General features: G+C 40.4%; 1 protein-coding gene across 6 annotated transcripts in view; it reads right to left on the reverse strand.

Annotated features, from left to right (window-relative positions):
* Positions 1-807: 807 nt before the first annotated feature.
* The window catches only part of LOC132095555 (interleukin-1 receptor type 1-like), an 85,419-nt gene continuing 72,767 nt past the window's right edge, over positions 808-13,459 (reverse strand). For 5 of the 6 annotated variants that reach the window (XM_059500667.1, XM_059500669.1, XM_059500671.1 and 2 more), the window contains 7 exons: positions 9,723-9,888; positions 9,021-9,083; positions 8,495-8,627; positions 7,319-7,464; positions 2,612-2,755; positions 2,243-2,407; positions 808-1,212 (listed from right to left, as the gene is read on the reverse strand). In XM_059500667.1, coding sequence (XP_059356650.1) covers positions 821-1,212; positions 2,243-2,407; positions 2,612-2,755; positions 7,319-7,464; positions 8,495-8,627; positions 9,021-9,083; positions 9,723-9,888 — 1,209 coding nt within the window. In that variant the 3' untranslated portion in view covers positions 808-820. The remainder of the gene's footprint in view (positions 1,213-2,242; positions 2,408-2,611; positions 2,756-7,318; positions 7,465-8,494; positions 8,628-9,020; positions 9,084-9,722; positions 9,889-13,459) is intronic. The other variant, XM_059500670.1, reaches the window with a different exon arrangement.

Genomic DNA, 13,459 nt, shown 5'->3' on the forward strand with positions numbered 1-13,459 from the left:
ATGTGACCAAAAGTATTGGAAAATATTGACTTAAACTAGATTAAAGTGAATAAGACTTAATATTTAGTTGCAAATCCTTAATCCTAACTGCATCAAGCCTGTGACCCATTGACATCACTAAACATTTGCATTGTTCTTTTGTGATGCTTTTCCAGGCTTTCACCGCAGCCTCTTTCAGTTTGGGAGGGTTACTCCCTTCAGTCTCTTCTTTAGCAGGTAAAATGCATACTCTTTAGGGTTCAAGTCTGGATCTTGACATGGCCAGTCTGTCAGTTGCTTTGGCACTATGTTTTGGGTCATTATCTTGCTGCATGATGAAGGATCTCCCAATCAGTTTGGTTGCATCTTTCTGTAAATTGGCTTGTCTCCTATTCATCTTGCTAATGAGTGGTTTGCCTCTTCTGGTGTACCCTCTGTACTTTTGTTCATGAAGTCTTCTGTGAACAATAGACTGTGATTCCTTCACTCCTGTCCTCCGGAGGCTGTTGCTGATGTTACTAACAGCTGTTTTAGGGTCTTTCTTTACAGCTGTTACAATGTTTCTGTCGTCAACCGCTAATGTTTTCCTTGGTGTATTTTGTGATAAATAGAAAGTTCAAAAGAATAGCATTTATGTGAAATATAAATCATTTGTCACATTGTAAATGTCTTTACTGGTCACTTTTGATCAACTTAATGCATTCCTGATGAATAAAAGTATTAATTTCTCTCTTCTTGTCTAGTTGTTCTCCTCAGAAAAAAACGAGAGGAAAGAGTGCATTGTTCTGATTCATCCGGGAAGTTTACTCAACTTGACCGAGTACTCACCTTTAGTGTTCATCTAGAAACTAAACCAGTTTCTCTCTTTAGCTTTGCCTCTGATGGGCATATGGTATCGCAGCTCCCTCCAGAAGCGTGCAGAGGGCTCCAGAGAGTTCACATGCTCCTCTGACTTCCTATCCCAGAATGGCCACCTCTTCCTTCTCTTCCAGGCCTGCATAGCTCCCTGTTTGTGCTTGAGGAGGCGCACTGTGTGAGGCAGGCGCAGCGGCTGGTGGATCTCCTCCAGCTCCAGCAGCACCACACTCATGGAGTCCTCAACCAGCACTTGGTACAGACCCGTCTGCTGCTCGGCCCAGTCCTGCGCCTCTGGGCTGCAGAGAGACGACGCCGTGTAGAGCAGCAGCAGTCTGCGACAGCGGCTCAGAGCGTCCTGCACCACGTCCACCACAGCTGGAAAACACCAGGAAATCAGCCTGGTAAAGCTCTGAATATGAGCATGGGCCACTAAACCAGTCATAAGGGTCAATTTTTTTTAATTGACATTTATGCATCATCTGAAACTGAAAACCATTAATGTATGTTTGTATGTTAGGATCAAATATTATTTGAAAATCTGGAATCTGAGGGTGCAAAAAAATCTAAATATTGAGAAAAACACCTTTAAAGTTGAACAAATGAAGTTCTTAGCAATGCACATTACTAATCAAAAATTAAGTTTCGATAAGTTTTCCAAGCATCTCCCACCTTTTTTGGCATCTATAATTTTGCCCATAAAAGTTGTTTTGGATATTGCTACAAATATACCCCAGTGACTAATTACTGGTTCTGTGCTTCAGGATCACAGATATGATGTACATCAATACAGATTTAAGGCAGAGTGATATGTTAAAATGGAGCAAAACAACGATTGGTAACACAAAATATGACCCAGACTAGCTGCAGGATTATTCAATATAATGGCAAAAACACGGAAAAAAAGTACAGGTTGTGATTTACTTAAATATATAAACAATTAAATAAATAAATTAACTAACTGATTACTTAATCCTCTTAAACCCTAATTAAATAAATAAACAGTTGGTTTTGATGGTTTAATGTTGAAGAAATTAAGCATGAAGAAAATTAAGATCTGAATATTTAGTACGGTAATTATATAGTTGTACTGTAAAATAAAAATACTATATAAATATAATTTTTTAAGTTTTTAATTAAGTGATTTTTTAAAATAAAAACTACATTCAATAAATTATTATTATTATTATTATTATATAGTCTATCTATACACACACATTTGTTATTAATAGAGATATTTCTTGATTTTTATATTTTCTTAGTAATAATTGACATAATAATAATAATATTAACAATAATAATAATAATACAAATCCCCAAATCATGCAGGTAAATTAATTATGGCTTAGGTTTTGTGTCGGATCAACATTTGATGTTTTATATGAAATCACAACACAATATGCTTTACCTTCCCCAGGCAGGCCATCCCGGCCCAGGATGAACAGCTTATAACCGTACTGGCCCTCCAAAACCTGTGGCAAAGTGCTCATTGCAAAAATCTCAGCCTTTTCACTTGAGCCCTCGAGGACTCTGGGATAGGCGATGTATGCATCATACTGCTTACCATCACCAGCTAGAAAAAACAAAACAAAAAACAAACAGCACAGAACATGCAAAATAAATACATGAAAGCAATTATTATTCATTTTTCAGCATTTCCTGCAGCTCTGTGATTTCACTGAAAGGTGTTAATTCTAGTTTATGTAACCGCTGTACTTTCCAAGTAACTGAGTGATGCTGCTAAAGTGCTAAAGTATATTTCCTGTTTATTGACTACCTGTGGTTTTGTAGAGGAATGGAAACACATTCCTGACCCACAAGGCCAGCTCCACCTTGAATGTGGTGCACAGAATCACACCCGTCACGAAGAGCAATGCCACAGAGCACAGAAGAAGACCAAGAAGCAAGAGAAGGTTTGGATCTGAAGGGACAAACAAATTTTAATTATGTGAAAGCAGATTATGTTTTCTTTTTGAAAAAAATATTCTAAACCCACTTTCTAATCTTCAGATGCAAATACAGGCAATATTAACTTTCAAACATGTCATCCTGCAAACAGTACACAGAAAAAAAAGGTTAATTGCATTTACTATTTTTTTATATGCCTCAGCCTGCTCGTCTCCGTGGGCGCCCCCCTGCGTCCTCCACACCAGCTCCGCCCTGTGCTGAGAGTTCTTCGAGGCCGGCGCATTGAGCCCCGCGCAGGAGAGCGGCGCCCCCTGTGTCACTTCCGGCTGCGAAGTCCTCTAGGAAGACGATTAAGCAGCCCTGACACAAGCAACTCGGAGATGTGGGAGACTGCTCTTCAGGAGCTGGTGGAGACAGTGGCACTCTTTCCCCCGGAGGAGGGCCGGATGGAGAATCCTCAGTTTTTGTTTCTTCTGTTCCACCACTGGTCCAATGCCAGGCGGCACCAACTTTTTCATAACAGCAATTTCCCTTTCCTCCGAGTTGCAAGGCTTGCAGTTTGACGATGAGTGAGGCACTGCCTCCTCATTCTCACCCACGACGCCCCCTTTCGCCAGCGGTCAAGAGGTCGCAGTTCGGAGACGCAACGCCTCTCCGCGCGTCTCTGGCCAGTTCCTCCGGGAACACGAGGAATGTGGCTGTGATGACTTGGAACGCAATGCCTCCTGGGTCATCCGACACAACTCCCCATCGCTGCACCACTGCGGGTATGTCGACTGTCCCTTTGGTGCCACTTGTACGGAGTTTGGGAGCATGGCTTGCGCTACCCAACCTGTCATGCTGGTTCATTTGGACGGTCCAACTCTCGGTTACACGATTCAGTTCGCCCGGCGACCTCCCAAGTTCAATGCCGTGCTCGAAACTTCGGTGGCAGTCCGGGACGCCTCTGTCTTGCATGAGGAGATTGCTGTCCTGCTGGCGAAGGATGCAATCGAGCCGTTCCATCCAGCCGAGATGAGGACAGGGTTTTACAGCCCTTACTTCATAGTACCCAAGAAAAGCGATTGCCTTCGGCCTATCCTGGATCTGCGAGTCTTGAATCGGGCCCTGCTCAAGTTCCCGTTCAAGATGCTGACACAGAAACGCATTATCAAATGCGTTCAGCCCCAGGACTGGTTTGCAGCGATCTACCTGAAAGACGCATACTTTCATGTCTCGATCCTCCCTTGCCACAGACAGTTTCTGCGTTTTGCATTTGAGGGTCAGGCATGGCAGTACAAGGTCCTCCCCTTTGGGCTCTCCTTGTCCCCCCGTGTCTTCACGAAGGTCGCAGAGGGCGCCCTTGCCCCACTCTGGGAAGTGGGAATCAGGATCCTCAACTATCTCGACGACTGGCTCATTATGGCCAGGTCCTGAGAGCAATTGGGCGATCCCAGGGACTTGGTGCTCCGGCACCTCAGTCAGTTGGGGCTTCAGGTCAATCGAGAGAAGAGCAAGCTCCCCTGTGCAGAGAATCTCTTATCTCGATATGGAGTTGGACTCGGTGAGTAAGACGGCATGGCTCACCAGTGAGCGTGCCCAGTCAGTGCTGAACTGCCTGAGTTCCTTCAGAGGCAGGACAGTGGTACCACTGAAAAACCTTTATGCTCCTGGGGCATATGGCATCCGCAGCAGCAGTCACGCCGATCGGGTTGCTCCATATGAGGCCACTTCAGCACTGGTTGCACTCCCGAGTCCCGAGATGAGCATGGCGCCGCGGTACACATCATGTCACCATCATACCGATGTGTCGCCGCCTATTCAGCCCCTGATCAGACCTTGCCTTTCTACGGGCTGGCGTGCCCTTAGAACAAGTGTCCCGGTATGTTGTTGTCACAACAGATGCCTCCAACACGGGCTGGGGCACGACATGCAATGGGCAGGCAGCTTCAGGGTCCTGGACAGGACCTCGACTGCTTTGGCACATCAACTGTCTGGAGTTGCTGGCAGTGCATCTAGCTTACGGCGGTTTTGGCTGCTGTTGCTAGACAGGCACAGTGTTAGTCTGCATGGACAACACTGTGGCTGTTTCGTACATCAACCAGCAGGGTGGTCTACGATCACGTCGTATGTCTCAACTCGCCCGCAATCTCCTCCTCGGGAGTCAGATGCGGCTCAAGTCGCTGCGCGCTATCCACATCCCAGCCGTTGCAGCCCAGCACAATGCAGTGGACGGCCGGTCCCTGGGGAGACACCCCTGATTCCCTCCTGGGACCTCTCTATTGTCCTGGCAGGACTTCAGAGGGGTCCCTTTGAGCCGTTGGATTCAGTCGAGTTTAAGTTCCTGTCTCTCAAGACAGCGCTCCTGGTCGAGCTCACTTCCATCAGAGGGTCGGGGACCTCCAAGCATTTTCGGTAAGTGAAGAGTGCCTTGTGTTCGGGCCAGCCTACTCTCAAGTTGTCCTGAGACCCCGGCCGAGATACGTTCCTAAGGTTCCCACCACTCCCTTCCGAGACCAGGTGGTGAACCTGCAAGCGCTGCCCCTGGAGGAGACAGATCCAGCCTTGACGTTGCTGTGTCCCGTAAGAGCGCTTCGCATATATGTGGACCGCACCCAGAGCTTCAGAAGCTCTGAGCAGCTCCTGGTCTGCTTTGGAGGTCAGCAGAAGGGGAAGGCTGTCTCCAAGCAGAGGTTGGCCCACTGGATAGTGGATGCCATCGCCTTGGCGTACCATTCCCAAGGCGAGCCGTGCCCCCTGGGCGTGAGGGCCCACTGCACACGGAGTGTGGCCTCCTCCTATGCGCTGGCACACGGTGCCTCTCTGGCAGACATCTGTTGAGCTGCGGGCTGGGCGACACCCAACACCTTTGCAAGGTTTTACAACCTCCGTGTAGAGCCAGTTTCTTCCCGTGTGTTGGGTAACAGGTAATTGGCAGGAAGGGCTGGCTGGGTGTCATGCTTGCTGCGCCATTCTGCCTAACACGGGGATGTGAGCGCCTTTTTTCTCCCAGTAGAGTTCCCCAGTTGGTGTACCCTGGTCGAGCATCCTCCAGCACCCTCGGTAGTCAGACTTGGCAGAGCAGTCTGTCGCCAGGCCCAGTACTGGTGTTAGCTTTGGGAAGGTTACGACCTTAAACGTAGCTTTTGGGGCATGCCACGGCTTGCCGACAATTGCAGCGCCACAGGGTTGTGACGGTGTTCGGGTTGTGGCGTTTTCCATAGGACCCCATATGTCGTTCGACATAACTCTTAGTGACCGACAGATAGGGAACGTCTCATTTACGTACGGAACAGGACGTAGGGAACAGAGACGTTATGTCCCCATGCCATGACCTTGAACCGTTCGCTGTTTCCGGGACACGTTCTCGGCTCCTCAGCGTAAAACCTAATGAGTGGATGCACCTGTCGCCCTTTATACCCGTTGGCACGGGGAGTGGCTCAGGTAAGTTAAATCCACTAGCCAATTTTCATTGGCGTTTTCTCTTAAACGATGATTGGCCTCCCAAGCAAGACCCCATATGTCGTTCGACATAATGTCTCCATTCCCTCCATCAGGGAATGAGGGTTACATATGTAACCGAGACGTTCCCCATATCATTATTTAGATGAACGTAAATGAGATATAATTTAATGTTTAATAATATTTTTTATTTAATGTGATTATTTACATTATATAAATGATAAACCCATAAACTTCACACAAGCCATAGATTCTGTGCAATAAAGTAAAACAACATAAAGAAGGTGCAGATTTGTTGATGGTATATGCAATTAAATATAAAAAAATTAATGGTTGTAAATTATTCAATAACATTTAATTTAGACAGCATAAATATTAGTATTGTAATTTTACAGTGGTACCGTTTAAATGTAATTTATTATATATACTTTGTTTAATTTTATATTCAAATAGTAATATTTCTTATTTTAGAAATAAGAATACAATTATATTTTATTAAATTATTGTAAATATTAAATATTCAAATTTGGCAAACTTATCTCTACAGACAAGCATTTTATTTTAATAAAAAAATATATTTTAATAGATTTTATTTTAAATGGCATCTTAAATCGTCAATGTAATTTTCATCTGAAAAAAAATCAACAAAAACAATTTTTTGACATAAAAAAAACTTTAATTTGAAATGTAATAGAAAATACACAAAATTATTAAATTACAAAATAAAATAATAATAATAATCTGGAATTATTTTAAATTAATGCAGTTAAATCAATCGATAAATAAATACATTATTTCCCCCAAACCATGACATCAACATAAAATACATTTAATCACTGCTTGCTTAACCAGCAGACAAGTTTCCAACAATTAGTCATCTGCTGTTTTACTGAAAGTGAAACTGCTCTGCCACAAAATTATTTCTGATCTACAGTTATGAGTGGCAGGATTTTAAACCATTAAAAATGTTGAAGATAAAGTGACGTGACATGGCCAAGTATGGTTACCCATACTCTGAATTAGTGCTCTGCATTTAACCCATCCTAAGTGTACACACACACACACACACACACACACCGTGAACACACACCCGGAGCAGTGGAGTAGTATTTACTGAGCTGTTGTGGTAACGCACCTGCAGGGACGAGTGTGATCTGACCGGTCGGATGTCCTCGGCTGCTGAATGCCATACAGGTGAAGTTTAAGTAGAAATCTTCCTCTGATACGGTAGACAGCAAGAGCGTGCGCTCCATACGATAGCCATCCACAGTTTGGCTTTCACTTTGAGAGGAAAGGGCATGGGATACACTTGACTCACCAACAGAAGCATATACTGTACACTAATACACAGAAATGTTCATCTTCCAAAACCGTGGGAAAATCCCACACAGAGACCATGAACATGTGCTTTGTGTCTGCCTTTTCCTTTTCTCTTTAATGCATGCGTAAAGAAACTACATGACAAAGTCCATGATAAAATCTTATAACAGTAAGGATATATCACACGTTATTTTTACTGGGGAAATAAATCTGTTTAAATGTTTTTATTTTTAATAACAAATTCTAGAATTATTAATAACTATACTAAATAATACTATTAATTAAATGCTTTAAAAATGAAAGATGCTTCATCTTTTTTCTTCCTCTTCGCAGACAATTTATAGATGCAAATAAATATATTATTTGTAATATTTATAAATGATATATGCAACATCAGAAGCTGTGTATATATATATATATATATATATATAAAACACACACACACACACACACACATCTAGTCAATATGGTTTCAAACAAGGATAAGTAATCCAAATCTTACAATCACAATGACGACATGTCATAATATAGTTGTTTTTTCCCATTAAAATGTTTATTATATATATTTATCAAGTGGTAAGGGCTTTTTTTTATTATTAACCAGTGAATTAAATACTTAGCAAATTTATTGGTGCAAGTCTTGTTTATATGGACTCGAAATAAAAATAATTAATTCACAATAATGACATTCGTCACAATACAGCTATACTTTTATTTGAAAAAATTATAATAACACGGTAATGACAATTTAAGTATTATCCAGTAAATACTTTACATGTTAAAGGTGCTTCACCTTTTTTTGTATTTTACTTATAAAAATAAATAAATAAAGATTCATGGTAAATGCATGACATTTCTAGTCTCTATATGGTTTCAAACAAAGCATAAATTCTTCAAGCCTAAAACTAAGACGGTCCACAACAAAACTGCCCAAATTAAAGTCTTAGCCTATCTTTATCTTCTCTGAAACACAGCTAACTTCAGTACGCACTTCATGGGTTCCTGATGGACGCGAAGTGACGTGTTTTGAGAGATGAAATCCAGCTGGTCTTTCCAGATCACTTCAACCAAGAGAATGCCTTTTCCCTGAACTTCGACGATGCAGTTCTTCCTGAAGGATGAACCTTATGAACAAACAAACATGCATATGAGCATCTTGAGACGTTTGTCCTGTTTCTTTATGTGTTATTCCAGACAGACTGATGATGATCAGATCAGATCTCCGTGTGGAGCAAGAAAAAAATCTCACTTGATTATTACAATTAATGGCAAAAATTAATGTTTGGAAATCTAAACTGCAATTTCCTACCGACACACTACAGCAAAACATAGAAATAACTGACTTAAAACTAATGAAAATACAGATGTTCTAATCATTTTGGCCACCACTGTGCAAACTGCTGTTTTGTTGCATTTCGTTGTAGGATGTGGTGTATGAACTTCATGTGTGCATAACACATTTACTGAGAGAGAAATAAACGATAATACAGAATAAATATATGAAATATGCAGCTCACCCCTCTCCACTTTGATGATCTCATTAACAGGCTCGATCACTCGTGGTTTCATTAAATACTCATCTGCAAGAATAAAAAAAAAAGCTTTAAAAAGCAAATTAAAAGCACGGGTTTGCTTGTGAGATCACAGTAATCCACAGCACTCCAGTCCATCATTTAACATCTGGAGAAGACAAAAGCTGAAACGAAACATAGATATGAGTCCATAATTCATAATAACGCTTTCTCCAGTGAAAAAGTGGTCTGGTCTGAATCAGGAGAGAAATCTGCACAAAAAAGCACTGCTTACAAACCAAAACAGCTTTAAACAAATATGCGGCTGGATTTTAATGTGTGACAGAACAGAAGATGGACTTCTTCACTGGAGGAAGTGTTATTATGGATTATGGACTTATATTTTAGCTGGAAGCAATGGTTTGTAAGTTAAAATGTTTTGATGGATTTGTTTTAGCTTGTGTTTGCTCATGTCGTTAACTGATAGACTGGAGCGGTGTGGATTATTGTGATGTTTTTATCAGCTGTTTGGACTCTCATTCTGACGGCACCCATTCATTGCAGAGCATCCATTGCTGAGACACTGATGCAATGCTACATTTCTCTGAATCTGATGAAGAAACAAACTCATCCTAAACTTGGATGACCTGAGAGTGAGTTCATTTTTTTGTTGACACACAGTCTGTCCATTGTGCAGAAAATGCTCACCTTTCACTTCACACTCTATAGTTTCAGCCATTTGATGGATAACTCCAGCTACACGAAAGGTCATTTTGCAGGTGTAAAATCCAGCGTCGTCGAGATGTACTTTGCGTATGTTGAGCATATCTTTATTTGGAACAAATTTATCATCTTCTTGAAGGAGCTCGCAGTTCTGAGAGAAAAGCAGACACAGTAAAGACAAAGCCCAGCGAGCAAGAAGTAGTCTAGTAGACGTCTAAAAGACGTCATTCTTAGACATCCAGAAAACGTCCTCACAGGAGCCAGAATGAAAGTTTTTTTGACGTCTTTTCTGGATATTGTATAGACGTCAATTAAAGACGTGATAATGACGTCATTTTTAGATATCCACTAGACGTCTTTTCTGGACATTGTATAGACGTCAATTAAAGACGTGCTAACGACGTCATTCTTAGACATCCAGAAGACGTCCTCACAGGAGCCAGAATGAAAGGTTTTTTGACGTCTTTTCTGGACGTTGTTTAGACGTAAATTAAAGACGTTGTACAGACGAAGTTGTTAGACATCCAGAAGACGTCCTTACATGAGCCAGAATGAAAGTTTTTTTGACGTCTTTTCTGGACGTTGTTTAGACGTAAATTAAAGACGTTCCACGGACGTAGTTTTTCGACATCCATAAGACGTCCTCACAAGAGCCAGAAAGATAGTTTTTTTGATGTCTTTTTAGGACATTATTTAGATGTCAAAAACGTGCTAAATATGTAATCTTTAGACAGCCAGAATAAAAGTTGTATTAGATGCGTTTTCTGTAGAAATGTCAAAGATGACTGTTAAAGACTCGTATTAACATGGAAATCCTATCTGGACATATTTGCAAGGATCAAAATTCAAAAAAATGTTTGCTTCAAACAGTGGCATTGAGTGAGTTAGTTCTCACTGAGAAAAACCCAGTTACTCATTGTTAATGGTTGTCGTGTCATGAAACTGCAGACAGACCATAGACCTAAATTATTTGAAAGAATATGGATTAAATTGAATATTCAATTGAATAATTGTTTAGTTTATATACTAGTCTTGCATTTTTGTATCTTATCAATATAATTGTAATAAACTGCTTACCATTTTCCTGTAAACCAAACTGATCACTCCAAGAAATCATCTAAATTTCAAAATATATTTTTATTACTAATATTTAGTAAAACTTAAAACCAGAACAGCAGTATAAATTAAAACAATAACACACTAATACTTAAAACGAGAACAGAAAGTATAAATTAACACAATAACATAATAAAACTTAAAAGTCAGAACAGTAAAGTAATAAATAAAAGTGCTATAAAATTTTGTACTATTAGCACAGTGTATTTATTTATTTATAAGCACCACCCCCGACTCTCCCAGGGGCATGTTTAAGGTGGTCCGATGCAGCCGACTTTATCTGGGCCTCTGTGGCAGCTGCATCCCATTTCATGACAGCATCTACAATCAAAGCAAAGAAATCCTGTGTAAAATAAATCAATTCAAACGCCACTGTTGTGGTTTAGCTTGCAGCAGAGATACATATTATGCTTAGATGAAAATTTGAGTAACAAATCAATTAAATGAAATAGATAACAAATTAAGTAAAATTACATCAAGCCTGATATTAAGCATTCCACACAAATTTTTTTAAAATTACCATAATATAAATTCTTACCTTTTATTGCTGAAAACAATTTCTTGTCTTCGAGACCAATTTTCTCTTTTTTGCCCTTCCCCTTCAAATTAAATAGTGTCATTAGGTGGTTGGTGAAGAGCCTAATCCAATCCAAGACAAAAATAATATGCAATTATTCCACCACACGCAGAATTGTCTTCAAATTAAATTGATTTTGATAGAGCATTGGCATTATACACAGCCACACTATTTTTACCTTCATCAAATCGCCTGAAAAGACACTATACAATATAACCATACAGATCTTTACATACATTAGACCTCTTAGCTGAGAAGCACATAGGGATTCATAAATTAGCCAGTGTCAGCCTTAGGCTGGCTACACAAATTGGCTGCGTCGCATGAGCCTGGCGTTTCTGTTGTGTGGCGGCTGCGTTGCATTTTCTATGTCTTTGCACACCAGAAACATGTCTGACGCTGCGCTGCTAGCCTTGTCTGTACACACGCATGTTTCCAATTGATTTACTGCAGTAGCACACTTCATGTTAAACATAAAAATATACTGATTTGATTTGAAGACAACTTTGGAAGTACTGACTTTTATTCAAGTATTTAATAAAAGTATTGCATTTTTATGTCAAAACCTAGACACTTTCAAACAACATGTAATCGCGTGAAAAATAAGCGTCGGTTCTATTTCTAGTATGCATGCGTTTTCGGTGCGGCATTCTGGGATTGGAGCCAGGCAAAGCCACGGTGCCACTGCAAATTAGCCTTAGGAAGAAATTTCTTTTGGTGTAACATACATGTTCAAAAGTTGTTTTAGTCGTACAACAGAAAACTCAGATTGGACAGATAGTCTAGCTAGCTGTATGGATTTACCCTGCAGAGATCTGAGGAGCAATTTACATAAATCGACAGAGCTTAAATTTATTTTAAAGGGGCATTCCACCCATTTGAACATTGTTTTTTATTTAAAGTGGGTCATATATGTAGTCTAAATGTAAAATAAATTTTTAATTTGGTGCCTTCGTGATCGAGGAAAGACAAAAAATAACTTCAGGACGCATTTGTATGAAAGACAACAACTCCCACAATGCACCACATTGCACAGCTCCGCAAGCCACTCCCACTAATCCAGAAAGCGCATATCTGCCTATAAGAGAAATCACTCTTCCGTCTACAAGGCTAGCTACCACCAGAGCTTGAAATTAGGGGAGAAATCCGTTATTTACCTCTTACACTTCCTCCTACAATGACGCAAAATGACGATTTTTGCGTCATTTTTAGGAGGAAGTGTAAGAGGTAAATAACGGATTTCTCCCGTTTCAGGGGAAAAAGAAAGAGTGTTGCACGACCATTCAATAGTATGACTGGGTTTCTAACAATGCAAAGCTTAATGCAAATGGGTGGAGTGTCCCTTTAAAGAAAGATAACAGACATCTGGCCGAAAAGAGTGAAATCTGGTGGAATTTCCTCTCATGCCCTCTTTTGTCCGTGAGCCCCTGTCTGTCTCTCCTTCTCCCTCTCTTAATCCTCCTGTTATTGTTGTTGGAAACCAGAAATAATGCTTTTTTATTCAACGTAGGGAATAAAACAGGGAAGTAAACCACTGCATTTTATTTTAATGACCATCCGTTTAAATAAAAGTGCATATGTCATCTCTAAGGTGGATTTGACTTACAAATTTAGCCATTTTCATAAAATATATGATATACAGTTTATCTTTTAGCACCATTTAGCCAAAAAACACCAAGATATAAAACTATCCATATTGCCAAGCCCTAGTGCACAGTCCTGCTCTTTACTTAAACCAACAACTAAACCAAACTACCAAATGAAAACAGATTGGGGATCTGTGTCTGTTAAGTTAATATGTAAATAAATACCTGTCCATCACTTTGTGCGTGCAGTCCTTCACATCTTTCCCACCCACTCTTGCCAGCTGACAAACCTATAATTAAAAAAACACATGAAAATATATTAATGGTAAAAAATTGAGAACAGGGTCCAGTTGTTTGCTGCCCTAAAAAACATCACATGTAAACCATACAAAAATCATATGTATAATCATGAAATAATTGAAAGATTTTAACTCAAATATAAA

The sequence above is a fragment of the Carassius carassius genome, chromosome 19, assembly GCF_963082965.1.
Source record: "Carassius carassius chromosome 19, fCarCar2.1, whole genome shotgun sequence".
Taxonomy (NCBI): Eukaryota; Metazoa; Chordata; class Actinopteri; order Cypriniformes; family Cyprinidae; genus Carassius; species Carassius carassius.